Source organism: Anser anser (genome assembly GCF_964211835.1).
Source record: "Anser anser genome assembly, chromosome: 2".
Taxonomy (NCBI): Eukaryota; Metazoa; Chordata; class Aves; order Anseriformes; family Anatidae; genus Anser; species Anser anser.
The window spans coordinates 153,446,827-153,457,575 of record NC_139721.1 but is presented as its reverse complement, the minus strand read 5'-3'; the positions used below and the strand labels follow the sequence as shown (position 1 = coordinate 153,457,575).

Here is a 10,749-nt window from a genome sequence, read left to right as displayed (position 1 = left end):
GTGAGGCAGACGAAGAAGCCTTTGCCGAGGAGTGCAGACGGAGGGGACAGCACGCCCTGCCTTTCCAGCCCACCAACACTCGCCTGCTGAAGCCTCACAAGCCTGCCAGCTCCCCCAAATATGCCTATCATTATAATAGCGATGAGGTGGAAGAGCAAGATAGAAGCCGAGTTACAAGCAGCTTGGAGACCCCTTTTTATTTATCAGGTGTGCAAAAACATGTTGATGAGAAATGCGCAGAAAAGGATCCAGCAGCTAGTCAAAAGGAAAAAAACAAAAGCCAAGCAAGGAGATGGTGCTGTGTGCTGACCTAATGCCAGCACCCTGGTAGATAATAAACTGCCGCTTGTGTGCCTTCATCTGCATTAGCTCTGCTCTTCAACGTAGCCTAGATTCACAAATGCCCTGGGATATTCAGGGCCTGATCCAGGGAAAATATTGTTTTGTTATGCTGCTGAGGTGCCCACGCTCTTTGTTCTTAAAAGTGAAGGCCTTTTAGAGAATAACTAATGGCAGTACTTTGCACATTCATTTATTTAAATTGTGCTTAGCTTCCTTGCCGAAGGAGAAGTTCAGCAACTTCACGTATTAATTCTGGAAGCTGCAATTTTGGGCATCTAAATCTTAATAGGAGAGGGTTGAGACTGTTCAGGCAAACAAGGAAGCACAGCAATAGTCCTGGTTATTTTTGGAAGTAATTAGTCCTTTGATGTGTTTCCAGTCTGTAATTTTTGGCAGTGTAGTCCAGAGGCTATCTTGGACAGCAGAACCCTCGTAACCACTTGATTTAATTTGAACGCGTGGTCAGCCAGGACTGCCAGGACAGGTTACTGTGCGGGTGACAAAGCCCTGGCCCAGGCTGCCCAGAGGCTGTGGAGTCTCCTCCTTGGAGAGCTCCTAAAGCTGCCTGGCCGTGGGCCTGGGCACCCTGCTCTGCGTGGCCCTGCTGGGGCAGGGGCTGGGCCCGAGGGACCCCGAGGTGCTGCCAACCCAACCCAGGCCGTGCTTCCGAAACATGAAGGTGCCTTTCCACGTGGATGCCCGCACTCAGGGCCATTCTCAGCAGTGTTGAATTAGCTGGTCTGCTGGGAAGTACGAACGTATCGGGCTCCTCAGGGCAAACACAGCACATGGGATGGGAAATGTGCTGGAAAAAATGAAGGAAAAAAACAACTGTCCCCCAAAGCACAGGCACACACACTCCCAATGCTATACCAGCTTCTGCTGTGTTTGAGCCTTTGAATCTAACACTGAATTCTGTACAAAAGACCTAAATTTATTGCATGGGGTGCCAACTTGCAAGAATAATCAGAGAAATTCAAATAAATGTCTTCCTGATCAGTTGCTGGAAGGTTAGACTCTTAAGGCATGGCTAAATTAAATCTTCTTAAAATAAATAACTAAATTCTTTACAGAAGCCTGAATCTAACACCTGGGCTGATGTACTGAAAGCTCCTGCACAGGCGTTACAGGATTTGTTTTCTGTGTCTGTAGCTAGCAAAACAAAACCTTGGCTCTGCATTTGGAGACTTCAGGTTCTCTGTGACCATAACAACATTTTGTAATGGTTTCCAAAGAGCATCTGAGTTTGACATGCACCTTGCAATTTTTAGAGCCATTTTAACGTTGCTTAGGACTTCCAGCTGTGAATCTATTGATGCTCTGAGGCGCACAAGTTTTCAGTTAAAACGAATTTCCAGAACTATTTGCACAATCCCCAAATCTTCTATTCTACCGGTAGATTGTCAGTTGCCATAAAACAGGTATACAAGATTCAGGGCTGAAAACTTGATTGCAGTCAAGACTATGATTTTTTTTTTGTATTGTTGCTTTAAATATTTTGCCTGCTGTTCCTCCGATAGATAGACAGTGGCTGCTGAAGGACTGGTCGAGTTAGTCATAAAGCCCTACGTGAGTGTCTTAATCCCTCCCTGGGAAGTTTGTGCGCGAGCCCTGGCCAGCAATGCCGTTCTCCATGGGTGTTCACCTCCGTCGGCTGCCTCGCTCCGCCAGCCGGCTCCACCAGCTCTGTAATTACGTAGACCACTCGCTTGCTCCCGCTTGGCTTCTCATTTATCACCGCGACAGCTGCCGTGCGCTCGCTGGCCGGCCTGGGGAAAGCAGCATCTTTTTCTGCCTTGACCCCAAGCCCGCTCGCTGCAGTGGAAAATAGCGAAGCTCAACGGCCTCAGCCCTGGCGCGGCTCCACCTCGGATGGGATCGTTTCTGCCACCGTTGGCACGCGGCCCTTGGCAGCGATTGTTTTTAGATGTTGTCCCAGCTTTAGCACCTAAAGCAAACTCTCAGTTGTTACTGAATCACCTGCGGTGGTTTTCTTTTCCCTGTTTGAGGAGTGGGAATGCTTGAGTTTTAATTTGTAAGTCCTTAGGAAATTTAAGTGGAGGAACGTGGGGTAGGTTTCATCTTGGCTATACGATAAAGCCCCTCTCTCTCCAGTGCCGACTAGTGAACAGTACTCAGGGGTGAGATGAATCCTCTCCATAAACAGGACTTCCAGTTGTTGCAGTGGGTTTTGAATATAAAACAGATGGAGTTAAATCTGGTTCTCCACCTATCTTTGAGACTTTATTTTAGTAGAAATTGCTCTGGGTTTCGTGGTGTTACTGGTTTCAGAATGGCCTTTTAGAATAAAACTTAACCTTGTGTTCTGAAGTCACTGTGTATCTCAAACAGGTGCCTAGCTCCAAACAAATATATATATATATATTTTGGTAAAAATTCAGATACTGCTAGTAATGCACTCTCAGACAGCATGGTGTCTGGCTGACTCGAGATATCCAAGCTGTACCAAAGTGGTGTTCATGCCAGCGCAGGCCTGGGGGCTGCAGCTGTTAATGAAACTACTCCGGATTTGAGAGTTTTGACCTTTATCTAGCAAGAATGGTTCAAATGTTTAATTGTAAAAGTATTGACAAATATTTGATGCTAAAGATCATTATTTGCAAGGTAATATTGCAAAGTTTGCTCTTCCTTTTGAATGAAATTGCTTGCATTAACCTAGAACTTACAGCATTAATAATTCATTTTTGATTCATTTTCATCTGCTGGCATCACTGAAGAGGAAACCACTTTAAAAGAACTAGCTTAACTAATTCTGATCCTTTTCTGGCATGGGTTTGTCTGCTGGAAAGTTGAGCTATTCAAACTTCATTACATCTTTAGTGCAGTCTCCATTCTTCTCATCAACACACGATTTCCTGAATTACGCAGTACTGACTAGTAAAATCAACGTGCTGGTTATCCAGACTAATTGCCTTATAATTCCCTCGCATACTTTTGTTTGGGTATGTAATGGAAAGCAAAGCTGCTTTGTTTTCTGCGGAAACCTAATACGCGAGGAATGTTGGAAGCACGGGGCGGGATGGGAATGAACTCTCCCTTGCTCCACATCCTGCAGCTGTGCGAGTGGGATGTGGCAGCAGCCCCCTTCTTCCATGGGCGCGGGGTGGAAAGATGCCAGCTGGATTTGGGGACCGGCTTGTTGACCCCTCGGCTTAACCAGAGCTGCCTTCATGTGCGTTTTTTTGGCTGCTGGTGGGAGATCACCCCATTACCCGTTTGCTTCCCATAAAAAGTGGCTGGGTTGCACATGGATGGAAGGGCTTCCAGGGCTGCAGAGCCTTGCAAGCTTTTGCTTGCCATGTGGGAGTAAAACCTTGGACTCCGTTCAGCAGTAGTGTTACCTTAATTACGAGCAGGCAAGCAGGTCGTATCTGGCTTGGTATGTTCTTGTAGCAATTTTAGGCAGAATTGGTAATGAAAATAGTACGGTGAGCAAGCGTGAAGGAAGGCCCCAGTAAGTTGCTATGGCTTTTTAGTCCCCTAAAAGATCAAAGGTGGAATTACATCACAGGGTTGGACAGTGAAACTGGAGAACTCGCCCCTTGGATTTAACAGCAAAGATAATTAAACAGTGGAGCAGCATACCTAGACGGGGTGGGATGTTTTGTCACTGCTGCCCTGTACGTAAAGGCAGGTTCTCCTTCCACGATGCTCTGTGGCACGGGCAGAAACCGTGGATGCGGGGAGAGGATTAGTAGGTCAAGTTGTGGTGGTTGTTGGGCCGTGGCTTGGGCTGAAAGGAGGCAGTGTGAAAGTGTGGTGTAGGGCTGTAATTGTAAATTGAGTCACATGCGTGAAATTATACTGAAGCTGTGATTTGGGGCGAATTTTTGTAATGGCATATGCAAATCTGGCCAGGCTAAAATAATAGATGGTGGCTCCAACTCAGGTAAGCTAGCTAACTTTGAAATCCCAATTTATTTTATGACTAGAGAAATACCTCTAAGAGCAGAAAATTAAGTAGCATGCTCTGCGGAACCCAACTTGCGTGTAATCTGTTGGCCAATTAAAGCTCTGTGTGCTTGTTGGAGCCTTCTGGTTTGAAAGAGGTTGAAAGAATTGCCACAAGCTTAGCAAAGAATTAGTAAATATTGAAAACAATTTTTGTTACTGGGACTTGAGCAGAAGATGTGAGTCCCTCCCATCCCCAGCCTCAGGGCTTCAGAGCCTGAAAGTGGAAGGAGGCTCCATTTCTGCCTGCACCTTTGTGGATCTTCCATAAAAATCAGGCCATGGCCTTTGTTGTTGACCCATGTGAGTCAAGAAGTGGAGGAGGTGGAGATGATGTGTTAATCATTGGTCATACTGAAGTCCTTGGTTCCTTCTGCTGACTCCTGTGTTCTCCTGTGTCAGCAGAAGGAAGGTGGAGCAGACCCGTGGCCGTTCCTGGCAGAGCAGGCAGATGTCGAGCAGAGCAGGAAAAAGTAGGATACTACAAACGGGGTGGGTAGGAGTGTTTTCCCTGGGACGCTTGTCCCTTTGGACGCGTCGCTCAATGTGTGCACCTCCCTTGCTGTTGCCTCCCAAGAACGTGATGAGTTTCGAAGTCGGTGACTGAACAAAATTGTGCCTTTGGGAGCTGCGGATGGCAGAGAAGTGGAAAATCAGGAGAAAAGTCAGTGTGGGACCCATCAGAGAGGCTTCCCAGTTTGTTTTGGTCCTTGCTGCGTGGTTGAGGGATTTGCTACTAAGCATTGGAAGCAGCTTTCTGAAAGCTGGAATAGCTTCTGTGCTCTCTGTGGTTCTTTTGGAAGTAGAAGAGAGGGGGATGAAATGGAGAGTGGGGCCAGCAGATGCTGTTTATTGTAGACAAGGATTGTGCAGGTTGTAAAACAGGTGTAATTCCAAATGGTGTGGATTCTTGCTTCATCCATCCCTGCTCCTGGCAGCTGACAAAAGCGAGAGCATACCAAGCTAGGCTGATGTCTATCTGCATTTGAGCGAATCTGTTTCCAAATATCAAAGCCTCGTGAAGCTCTCAGAAACCTAGTTCTCCCTCCACCCTTCTCTGAGACTCTTCACGTCATGCATTTCTAGAGTTTAGATGGCTAACAATTACTTCCAAGGGTGGGAATTTGCAAAGCCCCTCTCCAAGACCAGAACCGCTCAGCTGAAACCGGCTCAGCCGGGCACTGTCTGTGGCAGCTTTCCACGACCACTTTGTGATGCTGGCAACCCACCAGGACACATTTACTACAAATTAATCAAATAGCACTGGGGCTGCTGCTTTTCCAAATCAGATTTTATTCTCTCATGACTTTGGGACTAGCCTTCTAACCAAGGCAGCTAAATATGCTTTTAATTAGTGCCTGTTGAAGTATTCCAGTGAAATGAGCACTGAAGGGTTGCTTAAATCTTCCGTGTGCGATTTTTATTTTTGTTAGGAGCTGCTCCAATTGTTTGGATCAGGTTTTTGGCTGTTATCACCCAGCGTAGCATCACTGGAGCTAACGGAGTGACAAAGTTTGACCTATCCTTTCTTCTTAGGTGGGGGTAGCAAGGGAAATGACTGGAAGTGAAATTATTTATCACAGCAGGCTAGAAACAGAAAGGACCTGGCAGTTTTCTCCTGAGGAATACTCTGTATTTGTGCATTATCTCCTACTCTGGCCAATCTGTATCTGTGTGTCAGTGATAACACTTGAAAGATTTCCACTTTTTACCCTTATCGTTCGAGAGCTGGTAGGAGACCATGTTGTCAAATACCTAAATATCTTCATACCGCATTATTTTAACATTTGAATTGTTTCATTTAGAAGACAATGAATTATGTGGCATTCATTTCAAGACCTAATTTACATTTGACTCACAGCATTCTTAGGGAAAAGTTGCTAGAATTGCTTTCAAAAGCTCAACCGTTTGAAGAAAGTTGACTTTCAAAACATAAAAAAAAGGAGTTATGATATTAAATAGCATCAAAAGCAACCATGCCTCTATGTGGAAACCTTTTGGAAATGCTGACAGTGTTTTGAGAATGAAAAATGAGAAAATAATGAAGCTAATATCCTGTTAGGTTTCAATGGTCCTTTCCCAAATATCTGTGCTAATGTTTCATCGTTATGACGTGAACTAGTTCTGATCAGCCGATATGATGCTGTTTTTCCCTTCCAGTGAAGGGAAGATCCCTTTGAATAACACCCTTTGGATGAGTGATCCTCGGGAGTCAGCACGTCCCTTCCGCCTCCGTTGGCCTCTGTGGGAAAGCCGAGAGATGCTTGAGCCCTTCTGGGACGTGTCTCTTACTGCATCTTTTTAATGCAGCAAATCAAAAGCCAGGGGATCCCAGATTTGGCAGCGTGTAGGTGACCGAAGGGCTGACATCGAAGTGACCTTCGTGGGTGGGGTTTTTATTGAGATGTTCAGGCGGTGTCCCCCGGGATGGGGCTGTATCTCAGGAGGGTGGCAGAGCACAGGGAAAACACCGTGTCATTTGCAATTCCACAAAGCACTGGCAGCTTTTCTCTTCCTTAAACAATAAAACTGGTTTCCACTCTAACTTTGCACAGGCTAATCACTCATGGCAGAATTTCTAAACAAATATCCTGGCTCTTGACTCAGACGATTGCAGAAGGTGAAGTAATGCTGTTGGTACAGCGTAGGAGCGGGAGTGATAACCTAGGAGCAGTTTTCCTTTGCTGCAAGGGAGTGTATTTCCTCTAATGCTCAAGCTTTTGCTAGTGTCTGAAGTGATTTTAGCCCAAACAAGTGTGGCTCTCCCAAAGTCTTAAATTGCAGAACTGCGGCTCTGCTGTGGCACAGCCGTAATTGCACTTGGGAGGAGCTCTGACTCGAGGCACCTGAAGCCACGGCCTGACTTCAAAGCTTTCTGGTTACCGTAACCCTCTGACCTCACGCTGTTTCCTTTTCCCATCCTAATTTTGCTGTCGGTGCTAAATGGCTGGAGCACCGGGCGCTGCAGTGAGGTGGCTTCCTTCAGGGTCATGTCCTACTGCCTGCAGACCAAATGGAGAACAGAAATATTTCCAGACAGGCAGAGCTGAGCCCTTCCTGGCTGCTCCTCTGACTCGCAGACTGGGTCCGAGGTGTCTCGCCGAGGGGCTTGTCCTCTCGGTGCGGCCCCGTTCCCTGGACCACGCTGGTTCCCAGTGGCAGAGCATCGCTGAGCTACGGGATCCCTCCTGCCACCTCACGGCGTGGTTTGCTTTTGGTTATTTGAGGGAAGCGCGTGCTACCTTTGAGTTTAGGTTTGTAAGTGCACTGGGTAGATGTGGTGCTGGTTCTGCGCTGTACAGGCAAGTCCGCTGGCATGTTGTGTGGTGCTGCAAGCCTGGAGGAGAGGAGGTGACGCAGAGCAGGAACTGGTTTTCGTGCATCTCTGTGGGGAAAAAGAACATACTGGGATGACGATCACGTGGCTGAAAGCTTGTGCCTGTTGAACCAGCAGCAAGTGGTTGTTGCTTGAACTTAATGCTTCCATGTACCATAGGAGCTGCAGTAGCATGTAGCCTATGGTGCATTGTTAAGCATGAGCAGACCGACCTGCATATAAAGCGCATATTGGTAAACACCGAGCACCTTCTTATTTACTCAGGATTCTCAGCATTCCCTGTTTTTAAAATGGAAATGCAAATATCGTGGTAACTCTAAATACTGTGGGCAGGAAATGCCAGTACTTAAATAGCTCCTGCTGTGTAAGTCTTATTGCTTCCATTTTGAAAATTATTCCGGTTTTGCATGTGCTCTAATTTTGAAGCTTTTCCTGAATGGCTTTGAAGTCTTCTGAAAGTTCTTAGATCTTTTCAGACTTCAAAGATAGATACAGTGTTTTCTTTCTGTCCTATGTAAGGGATATATTAGAACTGATTATTTAAAATGATAATAAAAAAAAATAAAAAATTGGAAAGCCAGATCTTTTCTTTAAGACTCCTTAAACCATTCAGAGAACGCGTGCATTTGATAGAGGGGAAAAGTCCATGAATACTGTGAATAGTGTTTCACAAGCCGTGTTTCCTCAGGATACAAAGAAGGCAGCAAGAGGAGGAAGCAGAAGCAGAGAGAGGAACAGAAGAAGAAGAAGTCAACCAAAGGGAGTTACTAAAACGGACTTCTCTGCTGTGCCAATACCTTTACAATAACAGCAACTTACGTTACATTTGAGCACAACTCTTCTGAATATATATATATATATATTTTTTGATTGTTCACACTGCTAGTAAGGAAGTGACTCATGTTTAAAACTGTACTAAAATTGCACTATATTATTCTTTTTAGTTTCACAGAGTGGCTTTCTTGCCAGTCAGGTTAAGGAATTTGGACGAGGCTGAACTTGGTTAGAAGTGTGTTATGTTTGACGATTGGAAAACATTACAGAATCTCTTACCTCTTCCTTCCCTGGGACTAAAACTACTCTAGTCTAGCATTTTTGTTTTGTAGGTTATAGACAGTTGTGCAAATGCCTGCTTGTCCAGTCACTCTAGCATCAACATCAGGCTTGTTGAAAGAGTTAAACATCAATCCCGTTCCTTCATGTCACTGGGAGTCGGACTGAGACATGCTCTCATGTGGTAATTTATGCAGACTTAATAAATGACTTCTATGTTTTTTTTTCTCCCAAGCTGGGCAGCAAAGGTTTGTCCCTACTATTAAAATGTTCCTTCTTTTTAAAGTGTATCATGAAGTTATATCCTCTGGTTTTAAGAAACTTAGTGTAATGACGGTCTTCTGTAACACTTCTGCTGATTCCTTTAAGCGTAGTTGACTCCCGGTGAATCATTTAGTGAAACCATTCCTTATTTTAAAATTTTGTTTTCAGAAGCTAGAGACAAATGATTGAAGTGCTACTTTAAAACTGCTCTTTGTTTCTGTTGAGTAGCTTTTAGATAATGAAAATATTTCAGGATCTACGTAAGATTTTGTCTTTTTTTTTTTCTGCAAAGAACTTGCATCTTTATGTATGAAACCATTTTGCATCCGTTTTATTGCAGGACTAATTTTTTTTTTTTGAAAACATGTCTTCAGTTTAAAAGAAATCTACTTTTTCTGGCTAGATTACTTCCTCGCTTCCCGTAATCGTCTCATGTGCATGATCCATTGCTTCTCTTAACCTTTTAGTTTGTCCAGAGCCCTTCTGTTGCCTTAAGCATTTACCTGCATGTTTCTTGTCAGTACGTTGCCTCCTCTTTTTAACCTTCAAGTAGGAGTTAACAGCTCATGGTTTTGTTTTGTTTCTCGTGTCTTCCTCTTGCCAATATGTCGTTGATGTAACAGACTTAAACCTAGCAATACTGAAAGTCCACAGTTCCTGGAGAAACTCACTCCCTCGTGTATGAAGCGATACACATAATGGTGTAAGGAAGAAGCTAAACAGAAAAAATCAAGTCTGCATTTTAGCATGGTTTGATATAACAAATTCTGGTGTCTGTGGTATCTGAATGGTTTAGCTTCTAATGCTTACATTACAGAACGTAATCTTACGCAAACATATAACCATACATGAACTCTGTTAGGGTATTTAAATTAAGGTTAATATGAAATAAGCCTGAATACCATTTTTTCTGTCACTTAAGTACCACTTTTTCATTTTTGTGCAGTGTTACTAATATTTAAAAATAAAGAAAATTCTCCTTTATACTTTGTCCTCTCGCACTGTCCTGTAGACTAGAGCTGGCACCAGCTGTTCCTGTTTGATTTGTGTTAGAGCTGAGGCTGTAAGCACAAGAGGAGAGCCCACGGTCACCGAACACCCACAAGCTCACCACGCGATGCCTTCTGCTACATCCATGAGCAAGTCGATAGGGTCCCCATGCCAAATGGCTGATACTGGAAAGCCAGGGTTCCTTCTGGCTGGAAACATCACCACAGGAGCATACACATCAAACGGAGCCTGCACATTACATGCAAGGATCATACAGAGAAATGCACAGCTCTTTGAATTGCATCCCATTTAAAGCCCTTCCCCCTTTGGGGAGAAGTCCCCATTAATATGTGTGCTAATTTTAAGCTATTAAGCTCCTTGTTGTGGGGAAAATGGTGCCTTCCTTGGAGAAGCAGGAGAGGTGGAGGAAGGGAGAGGTGACGCCAGCCTAGGGCTGGTCTCCCTGGGCTGTCCCTGTGCTGTGAGCAGCCTCACGTCACAGGACAGCGTGGCTGCAGATCAGGAATGTGCCTTGAAGAGTTAGAGCAGACCGTCATTTGGGTACGTAAATATATTCCCGAGTCCCATCCCTGCATTAGGCCTGAAGAAGGAGGACAGAGCCTTAATTAGGAGGCCTGCAGGTGGGCTCGTGGTTGGTTAGGAAGCCTGAGCACTTCATGAAGCCTGCGTGTAGGCACTGCCACATCATCTGGGATCTGGGCATGCCTTTGTTGGGGGCCATACCCAAGAAGAACCTAGGTGAACTGTATGTACCCCTGCACCAGAGTACA

The 10,749-nt window shown here is 45.0% G+C and overlaps 1 protein-coding gene across 5 annotated transcripts in view; it reads left to right on the top strand.

Annotated features, from left to right (window-relative positions):
* Nucleotides 1-9,952, top strand: part of DNAJB6 (DnaJ heat shock protein family (Hsp40) member B6) — a 59,924-nt gene extending 49,972 nt beyond the window's left edge. For 3 of the 5 annotated variants that reach the window (XM_083823709.1, XM_083823710.1, XM_083823711.1), the window contains 2 exons: nucleotides 1-207; nucleotides 8,340-9,952. In XM_083823709.1, the coding sequence (XP_083679835.1) occupies nucleotides 1-207; nucleotides 8,340-8,422 (290 nt within the window). In that variant the 3' untranslated portion in view covers nucleotides 8,423-9,952. Of the gene's footprint in view, nucleotides 8,229-8,339 lie in introns of those variants that run through there. The other 2 variants (XM_083823707.1, XM_083823708.1) reach the window with 1 other exon arrangement.
* The last annotated feature ends 797 nt before the right edge of the window (nucleotides 9,953-10,749 follow it).